The 19642-nt window shown below is 39.5% G+C and overlaps 2 protein-coding genes across 3 annotated transcripts in view; one reads left to right on the plus strand and one right to left on the minus strand.

The window, feature by feature from the left end:
• The first annotated feature begins 3137 nt into the window (after nt 1-3137).
• fbxl3l (F-box and leucine-rich repeat protein 3, like) lies at nt 3138-10475 on the plus strand. Its single transcript, XM_022216410.2, has 5 exons — nt 3138-3512; nt 5605-5983; nt 6249-6371; nt 6489-6660; nt 8553-10475. The coding sequence occupies exons 2-5, from the start codon at nt 5624-5626 to the stop codon at nt 9194-9196; spliced, it is 1299 nt and encodes a 432-aa protein (XP_022072102.1). The 5' UTR covers nt 3138-3512; nt 5605-5623; the 3' UTR covers nt 9197-10475.
• Nucleotides 10476-10833: 358 nt separating this feature from the next.
• The window catches only part of atp10b (ATPase phospholipid transporting 10B), a 30307-nt gene continuing 21498 nt past the window's right edge, over nt 10834-19642 (minus strand). For both annotated transcript variants that reach the window (XM_051954895.1, XM_022216411.2), the window contains 9 exons: nt 18274-18458; nt 15841-16108; nt 14805-14881; nt 14586-14711; nt 14289-14489; nt 14076-14156; nt 13864-13968; nt 12922-13109; nt 10834-11646 (listed from right to left, as the gene is read on the minus strand). In XM_051954895.1, coding sequence (XP_051810855.1) covers nt 11361-11646; nt 12922-13109; nt 13864-13968; nt 14076-14156; nt 14289-14489; nt 14586-14711; nt 14805-14881; nt 15841-16108; nt 18274-18458 — 1517 coding nt within the window. In that variant the 3' untranslated portion in view covers nt 10834-11360. The remainder of the gene's footprint in view (nt 11647-12921; nt 13110-13863; nt 13969-14075; nt 14157-14288; nt 14490-14585; nt 14712-14804; nt 14882-15840; nt 16109-18273; nt 18459-19642) is intronic.

Here is a 19642-nt window from a genome sequence, read left to right on the forward strand (position 1 = left end):
ATAGACCAGACCTCTGTGGAAAATTGTAATGCTGAGCACCATTCAGAGGCAGTGGAAGCTTTAAGACCAATTTTAAACCAATAAACAATGACCGGTTGCTGTGTTCAAATGTGACTCATTGTGCTGTGTGCTTCTCCTTTGCTGTATGCATTTACTGCTTGTTGCATTTTAACACGGTCAAATTCACAATAAAGCTGTTCTCATTTGTAACACTTTCATTTTTGTTGAAAGACAACAGAACAGTTATGGCATAGTAACGGAAATGCAGTTTATTAGGGCTATATGTCAGCCAGCAGCGACTTGAGAGCCATTTTCAGTCCCCCGTGGTACCATGAGAAGTCGGAATTGTTAAAACAATACTGCAACAACATTACATGTGCAGTACTTTTATTTTCTCTTCTCTGTATGTTGAGATTTTATTTACAGAGTGATATCACACTGCAAATAAAAACTGTAACTGTGTGCTTTAGGATAAACATCTCTGGAATTCTGCTTGTAACTCTCCTTTAATCCTCATATATGAAACAGAATAAATCCAATATAGCTTACTGAATATGTCTGATATTTTATCATTTTAGACATTTTTATAGAACATTGGTTTGTACGTCCCATAGAAGGCCTGACTGATAGACGATGAGCAGCAACTCAGTTGTAGTGTTAGGATTTATTTTTTTTAAAGGCACTGCTAGCTGAACACTGAAATTGATATCACATAGGAGTGTTACAATATTGATATTAACAACTATTTATTGTGTAATTAGCTCTCCTGTTGTCCTCATTTACGGCACCAAAGAATATTGTTCCCTTGTCTGAAAAAAAAATCAAAAAATTCAGCAAAAAAATCCTCAAATTTCTAAAAAATTTGCAAAATCTTCAGGAAGAAAATTCCTTAAAAGTTTCCCTTAAAGTTTTATTTTTAAAAAAATTCTCAAATTTGGCAAGAAAGAAAAATAAAAATAAATAAATAATTAAAATAGTAAATATTTGTCAAAAAATGAATACAAATCTTCCAAAAAAAAAATCCTAAAAATACCTAAAGGGATTACACATATAATCAGTAAAAGTTAATATTTTCTTTAAGAACATTCGGAAAAAAATCAACAGATATGTAATAAACTCAGAGGAAAGACTCCTGCAAACAGCTCTTTTTGCTGGTTTGTAAAAATCTAAATTACATTCAGCATTGGTGAGTCTCATTATTCTGACTTGTTCAGAGACTTTGTGTCTTTATTGCAGTAAATATTTATAATACATTCAGTTTGTGTGAATGAAGCAAAAGTCAACACATATGGTGCTCTGTGACTTTTCCTCTTTAACTTGCCCTGGGACACAGTGGTTGCATTCACTGAATCTTGGACATCAGAATTTCAGTGAACTTGACCAGCTGCCTATCAGCTCTGGAATGCCCATAAGGATGACCAATGAGATCTCAGGTCTGGTCAACGTGATGGAAGCTGCTGTTTAACTCAATAACACCTCTATGTCTAGCCTAGGAAGTTCTCTAACTGGAAAACAGACAAAGACAACATCAGGGCTGGCAGGTCAATAAAAGAGCAACTGTTGACATTATAAATCAATAAAAAGTGTGATAAGGAATCTGTATGAGATACGTGCTGTCATTCTGCAATCAGAGTGATATAGACCATGATCACACAGATAAGAAAAAAAAGTATAACTATCCTGTTATACTGTGATTGTTAATGGAGGGGTTGAAATAACACAACAGTCTATCACAGAAGCCAAAAGTCTGTACATTGCATAATTATGCAGCTAAGTTTTGGCAGATTTTCTCCTCCAGTGGTTCTCCAAGTCAGTGTGCACAGCATGCACCAGACACAATTAAAGACATTCATCAACAAAACATTCGGCAAGCATCAATAGAAGCGCAAACAATAGTCATGTCTTCAGTGGGCAGAAAGAATTAATGAAGTAACCAATACCTGTCACTGCAGATGCTGCACAACAGTTTTGAAGCAATGTAAAGCTTTTCTACTACTGCCATTGTGGAATGTATTGGCAATGTAAAAATGCATGTTTTGTATGTGCAAATGTATAGAAATAAAACATTCTGAGTTGTTAAAGTATGTATTATTTCGGTTTAATTCTTGATGTTGATGACACTCTTATACAGACTCTATAAAGAGCTCTGTGAACTGGCTGCTTTGTCATTTGATGCCTCTCTAACTTGCACTGGGACACAGTGGTTGCATTCACTGAATCTTGGACATCTTAGTGAACCTGACGAGCAGCCTATCAGTTCTGGAGTGGCCATAGACCAGGAAACAAAAGGCTGGGTGAACGTAATGACATCTGTCTACTAGTGAGTAGCAATAAGTGTCAAACATTATCTTCTGTAAGTTAAAGTGTACTTAGCATAAAAACTGTATCAACAAATAAAAAAGCATAATTTGAGGAACCACTCCAAGTTTTAATCAGCTGAGGATTACATTAATAAACTGATTTGCTTTGAGTTCTCATTTACTTCTACATGGCTGTATTTCCTGCCTAAGTAAATTGTTTGACTGAGAGACTAAAAATTATTTTGTTATATAGAACCTGGCTGTATAAAAATTATAATAATGAGACATCGTACCACCCCAGTGTGAGTCTGATGATCTCAGCCTTGTTATCAATATATAAAAGCTATGTTTGTCCAAGTTCGTCTTTCAGATCATTTTGAATCGATGTGAAATATTGCAATGATAAGATCTGTTGCTCTAGAACTAATCTCAAAGAACCACCTGAGAGCCAAATATTGTGCGATTTCATAGAAGTCCAGCCATAAGAATGTTTTTTCATTACTATAAATTTTCTCAAAAGTGTAAGCTTACCGTATTCAGCATAATAAATTTAGTCTGTGCTTGTGAGAGCAATCTGTAACCTTCTGATAAAATAAGTTAATGTAAAAAAGATGTGTGTGTGTGTGTGTGTGTGTGTGTGTGTGTGTGTGTGTGTGTGTGTGTGTGTGTGTGTGTGTGTGTTCATGTGTGATTTTTAAATGACCATTTCACAAGATCACACTAACACACACTTTGACACACTGACCTACTTTCCTGGGTGCGCGTGCCCATAGTATCTCGTGCTCTTTGCTCGTGGATCAGGACAACAACAACAACACACACACATACACACGCAGGCAGAGTGACCACACACACGATCAGTGGTGTAAATAAATCAGTGAAGTGAAGGTAAATTACTATTAATGAGTGCACACACGGAGGCTCCCCCTGCTGATCCGGATCTATTCATGTGTTTTCCTGCATGCATGATGCTGGTGAGCAGCAGCAGAGCAGATCCATGTTTTCCTCCGCTCACGTGTACCGGCTGCTCGGCTGCGCCCGTCAAGCTGTCGCTAAAACGCACAGAGCTTATTATGGGAGCTGCTCCTGCTGTCCTATATCAGCAGCAGCCAGCATTTCTCCAGTCATCTCCAGCCATGGCTCCGAGTGAACGCTGCCTCCTCCATCTGCAAGGCACACAATCCGTAGGAAAGTGCTGCTTCTGAAGCTACTGTAAGTAACGTGCGGTTTCCTTTTTGTGTTTTCAAGTATCATGTGTTTCATTTGCAGCTCAGGTGTCAGAGAAGATCGGCTGGGAAATGCGGGAGAGGAAAGCACCTTCAGGGGTTGGAATAGTGCAGTGAAGTGGACAGCTGGGTTTGACAAAGACTTTAGGTTTCTGTAAATGTGTTCACCTGCAGCCACAGGTGATGTAGTTCAACCTGTAGCAGCCAATATACAATAATAACAACACAATATATGACAACAACACAGTAAATACTAATGGCATAGGGATAATGTGAATGATTTTAATAACTAATTAAGCTCCCAACTCAGTTGTAAATTGTTATTTTTAGGCTCGAGCCATGTCAGTGTGAGCTGCCTTCACATGCTCAGTATTTATGGTAGGTAGTCTCAGAACAGCTTTTGTTAAGGAAAAGTAATTTTTAAAAGTACATTTTCTCAACTACTTTGAGAATTTCTGCTTTATGCTACTTTATGATTCTACTCCACTGCAATTCACTAACAGTTATTTGATAACTTAAGTTGCTTTGCAGATATAGTTTCATATTGTAATAGGATAAACAAACAGACACTGATCATGTTATGGATTAGAGGAAATTCAACTACCCTTCCTCACTCTCATTATAGATTAATTGTGATCAATATAATATAATATATAAATATAAAATTATTCTGAAATATGCCATTCTGCATCAACTATTGCTTTTTGTACTCTAAGTATATTGTGATGCTGATATTTATGCACTTTTACTTAACTTTAAATTCAAATGCATGACTTTTTCTTTTAACAGGAAATTGCTAGACTGTGGTTTCAGTACTTTTACTTAGAATAGATAAACAGAAGCTAGTGATCACTGTTTAGTAAAAAGGAACATCAGCTAGCATTCAGGTTTACACTGCAATGCTGTGAAAAATATCAGTAAACCTGCTGTTGTATGGAAAAGAGGTCTTAAAATGGTGGTTAAATTACTGCATGCACAACCTGGGAGAAAATATGCTTCTGCTGACTGGTGGCACATTTCAGGAAAATGTATACATTTCAGCATCAGCCATATTTTCTAGACACATTTACCATCATTGTTTCTCCACTTTACCTCATTCTGCAACGCTTATTGATCCCTCAGCTTAAGATGAGCAGCTGCTCTTATCTTAAAAACTAGTTTTGAATCCTGTTCAACAACCAGAGAATACAGAGAGCAGACCTTGTGCAATAATCAACGTAGAGATTTGATAAAGAGAAGAATTTATTGCACTGGAGGATCGGAGGATTGAGTGGAGGATTGATTTTGAAACTGTCTGCAAGCTACTCAGAATTATCAAAGCCTTTTTAACATACTTACATTTCTGTGCATTTTGGTTTGTAAATAAAAAATGGGATTTGCATATTTAAGATTTGTAAATGCCAATCTGGAACAAATGGGTTTATTATTAGATGGATCCAAATAATTGCTACTATTCAGAATCAGTACAAACCAGTGTTTTAATGAACATCTAAAATGATCATTTTTCAGTAAGCTATATGAAGTTCATGCAGTTTCATATATAGGGGTTAAATGGAGGGCTGCACAGTGTCTTGGTCATTAAGACTTTTAGCTTGCAACTAGAAGATCGCGGGTTCACGTTCCTGCCTTCTGGGATCTTTCTGCATGGAGTTTGCATGTTCTCCTTGTGCATGCGTGGGTTTTCTCCAAGTACTGCGGCTTCCTCTCACAGTCCAAAAACATGCTGAGGTTAATTGGTAACTCTAAATTGTCAGTGTGAATGCGAGTGTGATTTGTCCTGCGTTACACTAGTGACCTGTCCAAGGTGTTGCCCTAAGTCAGCTGGACTCCAGCCCCCTGTGACCCTAATGAAGATTAAGCAGTGTATAGATGATGGATTGGTTAAATGGGGATTAACAACAGACTTCCAGAGATGTTGATTCTTCAACGCACAGTGCCATTTTTTCACTCCAGTGTGATATCACTCTGAAAACTAAAAGATATCAATTAGATAAAATAAGATACTGCAGACGTGTTTCTGCACACATGCAGCTGTTGCAGTATTGTTTCAACTACTCCTACTTCTCATGATGCCACAGGGGACTGATTTGCTTCAGAATGAAGCAAGGAAAAACAGGTCTCAAATCCATCTGCCAGGCCTTCCCCTCCCATGAGGAGAAGGTTAAGAGACAGAAGCGGGTGGCGTCCAGATTCTCTCTGACCCCGGGGCAGGACTGGGGTAATCTGCCGCACCACGTCGTCCTGCAGATCTTCCAGCATCTGTCCCTGGTGGACCGGGCCAGAGCCTCGTCAGTCTGCCGGTGCTGGAATGACGTCTTTCACACCCCTGACCTATGGAGGAGATTTGAGTTTGAGCTCAATCAGCCGGCCACATCTTACCTGCGCTCCACTCACCCTGACCTCATTCAGCAGATCATCAAGAAGCACGCCCAACACCTGCAGTACGTCAGCTTCAAAGTAAGAGCCTCCCCTGCTGTCACTCACCTCCTCTTTCACCTCCTCCTCCTCCATTTTCACAACACAGCTGTCTCAAAAACAATATGCGCTCTCCCTAATCCGAACCATCTGCTGCACAATCGATCATGACACATCAGCTGTCTTGGCATTAGTCGGCCTACTAGGCTGAGAGGATTCTTACACCTCCGTCTTTCCACCCCTCATTTATATGTGTGTTTTCATCTTTTTTTTTTCACAAAATGGTGAATCACTGCTGGTAAATCAGGTGGACAGCTGCACAGAATCTGCAGAGGCGGCCTGTGACATTCTCTCCCAGCTGGTGAACTGTACCATTAAGACCCTGGGGCTGATTTCCACAGCACGGCCCAGCTTCATGGACGTATCCCAGGTAAGAGACAGCCTGTGCTTCATGTGCACATCACATATATGCTGTTTTCAACTCGCTCATCCAAAATAACAATCATACGAAGTCCTAGTTTAATCCCCTTTGTTTGTTCCTCCCCAGGCCCACTTTGTGTCTGCGCTGACGGTGGTGTTTGTCAACTCCAAGTCTCTGTCCTCTATCAAGATTGATGACACTCCTGTGGACGATCCGTCCCTGAAGGTGCTGGTTGCCAACAACAGCGACACCCTTAAGTTGCTGAAGATGAGCAGCTGTCCTCATGTCTCCCCGGCAGGTCAGCACTCCTCAGATTAATTTTCCTGGTTCTGCTTTCTCAGAAAACGTACAGGAAATGAAAGGAGAGGAAGTCTTTACAAATCAGTGTCTGACTGAATCTGATTTGTTTTAACTTAGTTCTGATAATGTAATCCATCTGATTGGTTACAGCCATCGCTGCTTATTGCCTATCAACACTGAAAGATAAATGGATATTTCCACTAAAATCAATTTCTTCTTCTGCTTGAACATCTCTGATTTACTTTAAACTTTTTTTAATCATAAACTACGGATATTTTAAATGCTATAAAATTTAAATTGTTATATCAAATACTTACAGAGAGTAGTTATTCTATCGAGCAATATTTTAGCTTTTGTGGTACAATTTGTCATATCCGCTGAATCAGTTATAAAAGGTTAACTGAAATAACTGTCTTGTCATTTTTGTGGACAAATGTTTCATGTTAAAAAGTATGCTATATGTTTTGCTTTTGTCTTACTGTAACAAGCAGTTATCGTCTGATGTATGCATCTTCAACTTCTTTGCTAATATGTACTCAAAGGCATTTAATGACACTGTACATTTTTGTCCACTTTTTCAGATTCTGAATCAAAGCATAATGAGAAATACCTGTGAAAACTTTTTGGATTTTAACTTCATTAGTTCTTCACATATTGTCATCTAAACATAGCCTCAAATTTCAATGTTTAAAAAAATGAGGTGAAAGTGGGTCCGTGTTCAATTTCTAAGCATTTCTTTTTAAATCTCAGAAAATATTTAATATATCAGGCTAAGATTTCATGAATATAAAGCTGTAAGATAGAGCAGCAATTGTTCTTAAAATCTGATCAATTAAACTTAGGTGAAACATAAATCTAAAAAAAGGCATTTTAACAGAATTTGTGTTATTTAAATGTTTGACACAAAGATTTTTTAGTTCTGAATATTGTCCTCAGTCCTGTCGATTCCTAATAATTGGTAAGGGAAAAAAATAACATCATTTGATTGCTGTTAAAAATACATTGCCAGCATGTTAAATCCCTGCAAATCACCAGGATGATCCATTTTACTTTGCTTTGTTTCTACTCACAACACATGTAACTCCAATAAGTCTTAAAAAATAAAATGCTAAAAAACATCTGCAGCAATGTTGGCAGACTTACAAGCAGCCAACATTGCTGCAGATGTTTTTCTAAGTCAGTGGTACTTTGAGCCCTTTACGAATGTAAGACACTTACATTATAGTTAACAGGTAGATGTTTACCATCTTTATTAATCTCAGCTTAAAGTGTTAACATGGCGAATTTAATTATCACTAAACATGAGGTCCAGCTGAGGCTGATGGGAAATGCCATCATTTGTTCATACAGTGTCACTTTGACATGATGATACTGCAACAAATGCTGTAAATGTGAAGTGGAAGGAGGAATAAACTGTTTGTCAAATGTATATAGCGTGTAATTGTTTAAAAAAAAAGAAAACATGTGCTGTGCAATTGAAAAATAGCCACCAATAAGATGCAGTAAAATGGAATGACTTAAAGACAAATCTGATTAACTACACAATAAAATCATGAAAATATAAGATGAAGTCGGGGTGTTACGCTCTATTTGGATTAAATGCCAAAGGGAAATGGTGGGTTTGTAGCAGAGACTTAAAGGTTTTGAAAATCTGAGCAGTTCTTACATGATCAGGTGGACTGTGGCTTGATCAGCTCTATTTACTGTGAACACATAGAGGAGAAATCATTGCTGAGCATTCGTCTTCTTCAGTCTGTCCAATGCTTGTTGAGACGTTTCACTGGATCAACATGGTGGTGCGACCATCTGTCCAACATTGCATTCACCATTGTGCTGATTCTTTGCTTTTTCTGTAACCAGTAGTTCAGATGTTCTTCTCTGTTCCTTCAGGTATCTTGTGCGTGGCAGACCAGTGCCACGGCCTCAGGGAGCTGGCGTTGAACTACCATCTCCTGAGCGATGAGCTCCTCCTCGCCCTGTCGACTGAAAAGCACGTCCACTTGGAGCACCTGCGCATCGATGTGGTGAGCGAGAACCCCGGACAGACGCACTTTCACACCATCAAGAGGAGCAGCTGGGAGGCGTTGGTCCGACACTCACCTAAGGTCAACATCGTCATGTACTTCTTCCTGTATGAGGAGGAATTCGAGCCCTTCTTCTGTGAGGAGACCCCGGTCACCCATCTGTACTTTGGCCGGGCGGTCAGCAAGGAGATGCTGGGTCGCATCGGGCTGAACTGCCCTCGCCTGGTGGAGCTGGTCGTGTGCGCCAACGGCCTGGAGCCCCTGGACGAGGAGCTGATCCGCATCGCAGAGCGCTGCAAAAGCCTGACGGCCATCGGGCTGGGCGAGTGCGAGGTGACCTGCAGCGGCTTTGTGGAGTTTGTGAAGATGTGTGGCGGCAGGCTGACTCAGTTGTCCATCATGGAGGAGGTGCTGATCCCAGACAGCAGCTACAACATGGAGCAGATCCACAGTGAGGTGTCCAAGCACCTTGGCCGCATGTGGTTCCCTGATATGATGCCCACCTGGTAGGTGGACATGAAGTCAGAATGGAGGGCCGTTGATGAAATACTTGAGTCTGATGAACTCTGACTGAGAACAAGGCCGACTTTAACTCTGGTTAAAGTTTCACCTGATGTTCTTGGTCCACTTTTGAGAAGATGGGAAGTTTCTGATGCTGTCTCCTGTAATTATACCTGCAGTCAGATTGACGTAAGAAGATTTTGACAGACTGGTTTATCTATTTCCATCTATCATCTTCGTTCTATGCACTAATGTTGTGATGTGAATTTTTGGATGCTGGTGTTTCTTTCTTTCTTTCAGACTGGAAATGATGAGCTGCAGTAACCCTCAACCCACTAAAGATGTGGATCTGCCATCTGCTGGTTGCTTATGGTTACTTCATCAAATGTTGTTTCTCTCCCTGTATTCTTCGGAATAGTCTCAAAAACAACTACTCTTGCTTGAGTTGGTGCTTTTCCCAGCATGCACATTGCTCAGGCTCAAGCTAAGAGAACTTAGTGCAACCGATACAGATCAGATTGTTCTGGTTGAGTCACTCCTCTTAGTAAAACAGAACGGATATTTGTGTTTATTAAAGATACACCTCGAAGTGCAGCATTTTGAGTTGGTTTTTAATTGTTTGAACATCAGTTATTCAGTGTAATGGATTGAATTAATCTTTAGATGTTGTGGTTTTGTTCTTCTACTGAGACATGCACTGATTTTGTCTGCCTGGTGGCTTTAACTTTCCTTTTTAAATGCTGATTTAAAAAAAAAAATCTTGTAGTCGTTTGGTGACATTTGATGAGAATACATTGCTGATGCATTGGAGATGATGTCTACATTTATCCTCAAGATTAAGACAAAGCAAATCTATATAACAAAAATCAGTCTTGTGTTACAATGAACATCAGCTGTAGTTAGGAATAGTGAAACCATTCTTTTAAAGAGTCCAGGTCTACAGTTTTTATATTATATTTTATTATGTAATTTTTACTGTGATGTATTTTTACTTTGTCATACAATTTTATTTTGTGCAAAATAGCACATTTAACATTACAGGCCCACAGTATCCAGTGCCACACTGTACCATATGATGAACTAATACAGCTGTAAAGATTTGCATTGTTTTTGTTAATTTGTCAATTCACTGTCAGTCATTTATCCGGTATGTTTACATGTTTTTTTAATTGATGTGCAGCAGTAACAAGCTAGCTCAGGTATGGAAGAAATGTGATTATTTGCAACTGCTACTTCTTCTTCTTATGCTGTGTTTGATTCTTAATAAAAAGTGAAGGTGTTTACATGACTTTAATGTTGTGTGTCTTTCAGGCTCAAATACAGTGTAGTCTGAAAGCTGCTCGCTTGTTTTCCTGACTTTGTCCCATTTGACCTTTCTGCAGCTCTTCATTTTCAGCTCTAGAGGGCAGCAGTGATCTAACTGGAGGCAGTGGGAGGTTATATAAGCAAAGCTGCTACTGTATAATGAAGTATGCCAATGATAACTCAGCCCTTTTTACAAGTGGATTCGCTTGTGCACACTCCATTTCCATATAAAAGCACCAGACTTTATAGCTCAGAAGCCTTTTCTTGTGATTCTTCTAAATTTACCTTTTTGCTTGTTTGATGTAGACGCTCCATCTGAAAGCTTGACACACACAAACACACACTAGTGGAAAATAAAATGTATTTCCATCGATTTTTTTTTTTTACAGATATACACAACATACACAAAAACTACTCACAGGCCAGCCCAGAAAAAAGGCAAATAATGCAGGGAAATTAAATAGACAATCTGTAAACCACACGTTTTTGCCTGTGTGCCTGTTAGGGTATCTAGGTGAGAGGAATATATTAAACCAGCTAAGCATTTTGTCCTGGAAAAGTGCCACTTTTTGGAGGGGTGGGTGGCATGACTAATTGGGTTACCACTGTGTGCTGAAAACCCATCAGGAAAGTAACAGGCTTATGTGTTACTTTGTTATGAGGAGAGGAAGGAGAAGAGGGCCTGTGAGTAGTTTATTGCGAAACAGACTCCAGTCATAGAGGAAGAGCATTTCTCTCTGACTTCCTTTCCAAAATGAAACATTACTCTGTCCTGGGATACATCCTCTCATGAGTCAGTTCACATATTTACATTTTTTTCTAATAAATAATCACAGTACTCTTTTATCCATCAAGTTGCTTCCATTTCTTATGTGTGCACCGGCCTCTGATAGTTTTCACTGATGACATTCAGTGTGAAATCATCCCCGATGATCTCAGCGGTGGTGGGAGACTCTGGAAAAAGGTCTGCAGGGGTCCCCAGGCTGGGAGAGGGTGGGGTTGACAGCCTGGAGCGTTTGACTTGGCCTCCGCCTCTGAAGCTCCTCCACTCCTTGATCCATTGTTCTCTCTCCGAGGGGTCCAGTCGGTCCAGATGCCTCGCTTGTACGATCGGGGAGGGGGCGATAGAGTTCCTCATCACGTGAAATGTGTACCTGGGGGAGAGTGTGCAGTGGTGAGAAAGTAGGCCAGAGAAAAATATGCGTCTCTTTGATGTAAATCAGAGCATTCTCTCTAAATATCAGCACTTTCAGATGCATCAGCAGCAGAGATGAAGACCGAGCTGTGGTGCAGTCGCTCCTGACCTTCTCAATTAACATTAGCTAATTACAAATCAGACCAGAGCATATGTGTAGCACACAGTTTCATAGGTGTTAAAGATCTGCCAAATAAAATAATAACCAGACTGAAGATGTTCAAACACGTGGAAAGTCGACTAGGAAGGTGCATCTACTTGTGGCCCTCATCACAGGTTATTAGCTGCCTCAGTGCAGAGGTGATTTCCCATCTCAGATTTTTTTAAAGCATTTTTGGAGTCCAAAATAAAGGGTAACATCAGAGAGAAGTCACATCATCTGATTCCTTTATAAATCTTGAGAGCTCTCTGGCTTATTGTTGGAAACTACTGCACTAGAAAACTCAAACAGAAAGTATACAGTAGAAATGAAGAAGAAACAGGAAGATCTCTGCCATTCATGATTCTTCAAGTTATAACTCTAAAGACTACTTTAACTTTCTAGTCTTTATCCGAACCTATTTTGATGGTTAATTATCTGTTTGCATCACTTTTCAGGAAACATGACAAAAAGTCATTGCTTGTTGTCGTCATTTTGTATTAGTGCAAATCTATTTTTAGACATTAGGCTTTTAATATATATTTTCTGACCTTTTAAATGCAAAACAGCAAACTGATTAAGAAAAACAATCATCAGTTGCAGACAGGTTCTGCTCTCTCGTAGGTTGTCTTATGAAGAAAAACAGGTTTGGAGCACATTTAAAATTTAATATCCTGACTGAGTGTAAATTCACCGCATAGCTCTGTAGGCTGCTCATTTTCAGTCTTACTTTTCCCAGTGCAGTTCAGTACACTATCTAATAAAAACTTTTCTCCAGTATCTGTTGTTTTGTTTTCACTTTTTTATAGACATCAAAGCAAAATTTGTTGACATTTCCTTCCTGTTTTTTTTACATGCGGCAGTATATATATATATATACATATATACGGTTCATATAACTTGAGATATAAATAGCAAGAAAATGAAAGAAATAAGGAGGGAAGGCCACATTATGAAGCTTGTAAGATCTACAGAGACATGAGAATCACTATATTAGAAAGTACTCAATAAAGAGACTCTGTTGTAACACATTAAAGTTCTGCCCCCGCCGGGTTTAAAGCTTGACAGACACCAGGAGGAGAGCACTGATGGTACCTGGGCAGCAGAGCCACCACTGTGGAGATGAGGCAGACAAGGTAGAACATGGGGTCGGCCATCTGGCTCTGGAGGATCCAGTACGGGTTGGATGGAGGGTTACAGGTGACGCAGATGGCGCTGTAAGCGAGCGTCACAACGAAGTACAACGCCACACTGCCCAGCATAATCACCCAGTGGACCACCGTCTACAAGACAGTCACAGACAACAAAACAAGCTGGTAACAGTCCTGTTAGTAGAACAAGATTCCTGGTAATAGTTTGACCCTTGTGTTGCCTTGTGAGTCAAAACTGACCTGTTTTAAAGTTTGAAAATGTGGGGGGAAAAAAATATTTTCCCCGTGAAACTTCTGATGTCCACATTTTCAACATTTTTGGGAAATCTTTGACCATTTTTTGGTGGAAAAAAAAGAAATGTTAAAAGTGTTACTTAAGAACAAAATGAACCTAAATTCAGTGAAATTTTCTGGATTTTCGTTGATTTTTTGTGAATGTTCTTTGAGAAAATATTAGAAGTTTTACTGATATATATGTAATCACTTTCGATACTTTTAGGATTTTTTTTTGAAAGATTTTTACTCAGTTTTTGAAAATATTTATAAGAATTTTCTATCCAAATTTGGGAGATTTTTTTTTTAAATAAAACTTTTAAGGGGAACTTTTAAGGAATTATTGGAATTTTCTTCCTGAAGGTTTTTGCAAATTTTCAGAAGTGTGGGGATTTTTTTTTTGCGGAATTTTTGGATTTTTTTCAGACAAGGAAAAAATATTTTTGGTGCCCGTAAATGAGGACAACAGGAGAGTTCATACAAAACCGATTTTGTCTAGGTCCATTATTATGTGCAGTAATTATACACACTACCTGACACTACTCAAGAGTTTTGACTCATTGAAGCTATATGATTGTATCTAGAAGTAGACGTCTATCTGTTCAGTACTCACCCAGGCTTTGATCTCTATTGACAGATGCAGCAGGATGGTAAATAAAGAAACTGTGTTCAGAGGAGTTCCAAAGGTAAAAATATCAATGTCTGAATCCTGGTAAGCCTGAGGACAAATGAAGTATGTTGTCAAATTGAAGGCAAAAATAGAGTTAACTAGTAACTGACCAATAAAGAGTAATAGCAGAGGGATTAGTTTAATGTGTTTCTTACCAAATATGGAATAAAGAAGCACACCAGGCTCTGATAGAAGGCATCAAGGATGGAAACCCAGAACGTTGAAAATGTGTATGCCTAAGAACACAGCCACAAGTTTAAATATATAAAGATTATTCCAGCTCAGCCAGCTCTGTTAACATACAGCTACTGACTAGATTTTCCCTGTTTAAACAAAGAGTTGCGCTGTTGTTTCTGAGTATCACTGACCCCTGCACCCTGTCCAGTCCTGTACAGCTCAGGTACTCCCAGCAGCAGCTCTGCAGAAACGTCTTTGTCCATGATCCCAAACATGACGGGAGGTGCAGAGGTGAAGAAAAGGTTGAAGAAAATCATCAGCCAGTAGTCGATCATGGCCGTGCCGGAGAATCCACAGAAGAACTGATACCAGAACAGCAGGTTGACATAAGCCTGAGAAACGTGTTAAACCACAGCTGATTACATGAGAAATCAGTGCAGAAGGTCAATTTAGACAACAGAGCTTTCTAATGCAGCTGAAACACTCACCACGTTCTTGTAGAAGAAATAAATTATCATGTTGGCCAGTCGAGTGTAGCACCAGTGTCCGTGGACCAGGAGAAGTTTTTTCAGGTGTCTGAAGCGAGATATGGCAAAATCGCTGGCCATGACCGCCTTGCAATGACAAAGACAACTCAGAATATGTTTGGAGCAGTGATAACTGTAGAAGAAAACACATCTTTGAAGCTAAAACAGGTGAATACCAACCTGCATCCCCTCCTGACCAGATATCCCAATGCCAATATCAGCTGCTTGGATCATGTTGACGTCATTTGCACCGTCACCTGAAAACACAGAGGGAATATTTATATAAATATATAACTGTATAGAGCCTTGAAAAAGACTCACAGCATTTTTACTGCTATTGCAGCATATATATATATTTGGGAATTCATTGCAAATTCGATACATGGCTATATTTTCTCTATGACATTTATTGACAATATTCACCACCTTTTAGCTCCATTTGGGTCTCCACCTCAATCTGAGATAAATATCTGGCTCATTCAGTGATGAATGCTCCACTTTGTTCCCAGCTAGTTGCTAACTACATCTTTCTGCTGAACAAGCGGTGGGTTTTTAGAGTTTTTTCACTGAAAACACAAGACTGCTGTTGCCAAATATGATGTTATGAGAGGGATTAGAGCGAACAAAGTTGCAGAACGTTCATCACTAGATAGGAACTTTTTTTTTTTACACTGTCACATTTGATATATAGCTATTACAGAAAATCTGTTACTTTCAGTAACATTTTATTTAATTTTACAAGAACAGGACTTTGTCATGCAAATGTAAGACAACACAGCCTATATTTTCCCAACAGATTAAGTATACAATAGTCTTGAAGGGATTTTGGAACTACTTTACTTTTCTTTTATTGCTTCTGAGAAACACAGAACCAGTTCTACACAACAATGGTCAATTTTGATAAAAGTGGACTAAAATTACTAGTACTTGGAAGTTAAATGTGATGAAACATTTAATTTAATTAAACCTCTGTATTATAAAGTTGTTGATTTATTTATTAGTTATTTACTGTTAATGTATTTTATATATCAGACTTCAGTCACTTCACACTTTCTTAAAACTTACTGTTTCTATACAAGTATTTTGTTGTGAAAGTGTTTTATGTTGAACAAACTGCACATGAATGCAAAGTGACGGAGTGAAGAAAAAGTGAAAGAAAAAACTGTTCTTTTAGAATACAATGTGATGTAATACCAAATCTAAGTTTCTTTCTTACCCACAGCGAGTGTCATGACCTTGAGTTTCTCCCTGATCACCTTCACCACTCTGCTCTTCTGTAAAGGTGTGACTCTGCAGCAGAGCACAGAGCGGCAGCGCTTGGCCAGATCCACAAAGCGCTCCTGCAGGTCTGGCGACAGAGCCATGGTCAGGGTTCGTCCATCAATCACCAGAGAGATGTCTGGGCGGGTGTCCACGTTACGAGGATCTTCGCCGTATCTCCTCACCTCCTCCAGGGTGCAGTCCAGGATGGATGTGCACGTGATCTGAAAACCCACAGCTGCTTATTTAGCTGATGGCATTGTTATACCCCATCCATCCATTATCTATAAACTGCTTAGCGCTCATTAGGGTTGCAGAAGGGCTGGAGTCTATCCCAGCTGACTTAGGGTGAAGGCAGAGGACACCCTGGACAGGCCAAACAATCACACTAGCATTTACACCTATGGACAATTTAGAATTCCCAATAAACCTCAGCATATTTTTGGACTGTGGGGGGAAGCTGGAGAACCAGGAGAAGCATTAATATTATCCGTTTGATAAAAATGTTCAAGTATGAGCTGAAAGTGGTGGTTGTGGAAAAGTTAATTGATGATTTAAGTCATTTTTTAAACAGTAATGCTTCAGTTTGCTCATGCTAGCCTCTTAAAAATGAAGATTTCCTGCTTTTCTTTGTCTTGTGTGATGGCAAACTCAATGTCTATGAGCAGTTTTTGAACCAAAATAAACACTCTGAAGATGTCATTTTAAGTTTTCTAAACTGTTATGGACAATTTTCACTAATTTTCAGACATTTTTAAAACAAACAACTAACTGAACAATCAACTGAAAAAACACATGGAGCAAATAAATAGAAATAGCCCCGCATCAGGGTACAGATTAGAGTATGTGCTGGTAAAATAAACAACATTACAATGCTGTTGGTTACATTCATGATATCTGTGTGTGAGCAGTTACAAGGCTCTGTCCCGGCCAGGCTCGTCATTGTTATGCGTAAATAACTCCGGTCTCTTAGCGAAAAGGAAACTGACATGATAAAATAGGAAAAAAAAGGCTGTACCCTAGTTTCACTCCATCTATCAAATACTAGCTAAATTTCATTAGGCTTTGTAGGATGATGGTTGTGGGAGTGCATCTCTCAGGTGGTCATCGAGTTACGGTGATAAAAAATAGTTCATTACTAATATGCCTCCACTCTGGATTATGAGAGGAAGGGTATTTCCTCTGAGGGTTGAATATTAGACTGTAATTAGATATGAAAGCATTAGTTATTGTGTTGGGAGTATCTAACTCCATTCATCATCAGTGACTACTCCATCTGAGAACTGCAGCCCCTTTGTTTCAGAAAGTTCCTTGTGTATCCGTTAGAGCCGACAGGTAATTTTGGTCCATTTGAGGCTGAGGATGATTAGACATGGTGAGGTTGTTATGAAGGGTTCATTCCTGTGCTACCAGATCTTTAATGACCTCAGAGAAGCAGGGCCCACCAAGACACCTTATCTTTCTCCGATGGAAATGTGAGGGTTTGACCTTTAGCTAAAATGTAAAAGTGGTCAAAAAGGTTCAGTCTTTTAAATTGGAGGAAGACAACCTCACAGGCGAGACCTCCTGAAGCTGCTGCTCGGAAAACACACAGCTGGTCACGGGTGACCATTAAAAAGGTCAGTGCTGCCCTCTGAAACAAGCTGTATATGATATGTGAGATAAAAATTACAGTCTCAATCTTAATCTGTTTAAAAAGGCCAGCGTTCAATAGACGGTTTGATACTCGTTAGATACTAAAGCTCCAGGTATGTCCTACTGTATTGTTCAAATATTAGGGTATATATTTGACAACCACGAAATCATTTTTGAATGATGCATTCTTTTAAAAAGCAAAAGTATGATCCTGTAATTTGAGTTGGAAAGTAATTTGGCAGTAAAAGTCCCATCATTAAATTTGATATAAGGGTAAATCTTCTTATCAAAGTTACCCTCCCTCCTTCCCTCTTAATATTTGATTTATCTCTTGACCTATATAGCATAAGTTATTTGGCAATCACAGGACTGTGAACCACACCTCATTCAAATTTTATATTGCTTTATGCAGATGATATTTAATTTTATTTTGACAAATTCTGTCAAATCAGGACTGGCTTTTTTTCTTTATAGCTCTATAGTCTTGCATCTATGCAGTAAATGTTATGATACAACCAGCAGCAGACTTGAAACCATGAACTTTGCTGCTAGTTCTGACTACACGTTTACCATAAAGACCTGAGAGTAGACCCAGGTTTCCCACTGAACCCCTGGCAAAGACGTACTTGACCATTTCCTTTCATTGTTTGATTTCCTGACACTAATTCTATCATTTTGCACAAAAAGGCAGTGAATATAAGCAGCTCTGAGTCAAATGGCCAACCTACAGTGAGGCACACAGCGCTCCGCTCACCTTGCTTCTGCAGCTCATGTTAATCACCAGGTCCTCCTCTTCCAGTAGCCTGCAGGCATAGCCAATGTTGACAGCTGTTTCTGGTTTGTCACCAGTCAGAACCCACACCTGGATCCCAGCCTCCCTCAGAGCCATGATGGTGTCGGGGACATTCTCCTGGAGTCGGTCCTCGATGCCTGTTGCCCCTGCAGCAGGACACACAGCCACAGACAGGCCTCATTCACACACTGATCTAACCACACAGACATACTCTAAGTCAGACATAGGCAAACCCCAGGCCACATACGACCCGCTAGGCTTTTCAATCTGGCCCACGAAATAATTTTGTCAATATTAGAATTGACGAAATTACAGTAAAGACCACATTCATTTGGCCTTCCCCTGCAGTACCGACGTTTCTGTTGTCCCCAATAGATGGCGTGCTCCAGACACAAGTGACCTTTGTTGGTTTATTTTCTCTTCTTCTACGTTGCCCTGCCGTAACAATGAATGGACCAAAGAAAAGAAAAGTCCACGGTGAGTGTTGAGTGTTTCAGGAGTGGACTACTAAATACTTTTTCGCTGAAGTCCATTCAAAGGCTGTATGTCTTTTTTGCAATGAAACGGTTGCGTTTTTTTAAAGAATACAATGTCAGCCGGCACTTTTCCACGAAGCATGCTAACTACGCTAAGCAACCAGTCAGCGAGGCTGGCAGCCAGTTTACACACTCAGCAAAATACGTTTTTCTGCAAACTACGATTCAAGAGTCAAGCACGAAGGTAAGCTATTTGCTAGCATTCAAAATAGCAAAGACTAGCAAGCCTTTCTCCGAAGGGAAGTTTTTGAAAGAATGCATGGTAGAGACAGCAGATCTCCTGTGCCCAGAGAGCAAAAACAAATTTGAAAAAAATAGTTTATCAGCAGGACAGTTAGTTACAGTGTTGAACTAATCGACGAAAACTTAGCCAGCTCACTGAACAAAAAAGCGGAGTCCTTTAAGCTATATTCATTAGCACTAGACGAAAACAATGACATAAAACACACTGTTCAGATTTTAATTTTTATTGGAGGGATTAATGAACATTTTGAGACAACGGAGGAATTTTTGACAATGGAATCCATGAAGGGGAAAACACGTGGAGAGGACTGTAGGACAGAATGTCTGGAGTCATCCAGAGGATGAAGCTGCCGTGGTGGAAACTCATCAAACTCGACAGGAAAAAACGTCGGACTGCTGAACAGAATCCAGGATAAGGTGAAGGAGGAAAACCCTGAGCTGGATGTGATTTTCTTACAATGCATAATCCACCAGGAAGCGCTCTGCAAGTCTGTTTTGCATCTTGATCATGTCGTGAAGCCATTCATCGACTTTACACAGTGAGAGGGTTT

This window comes from Acanthochromis polyacanthus, chromosome 10, assembly GCF_021347895.1.
Source record: "Acanthochromis polyacanthus isolate Apoly-LR-REF ecotype Palm Island chromosome 10, KAUST_Apoly_ChrSc, whole genome shotgun sequence".
Taxonomy (NCBI): domain Eukaryota; kingdom Metazoa; phylum Chordata; class Actinopteri; family Pomacentridae; genus Acanthochromis; species Acanthochromis polyacanthus.

Excerpts from the sequence above, each read along its gene's own strand:
- fbxl3l (XM_022216410.2), top strand. The coding sequence starts at position 5,624 with ATGAAGCAAGGAAAAACAGGTCTCAAATCCATCTGCCAGGCCTTCCCC. Across the intron at positions 5,984-6,248 it reads TGCAGTACGTCAGCTTCAAA|GTGGACAGCTGCACAGAATC; the intron begins GTAAGAGCCTCC and ends CTGGTAAATCAG. Across the intron at positions 6,661-8,552 it reads TCCTCATGTCTCCCCGGCAG|GTATCTTGTGCGTGGCAGAC; the intron begins GTCAGCACTCCT and ends CTGTTCCTTCAG.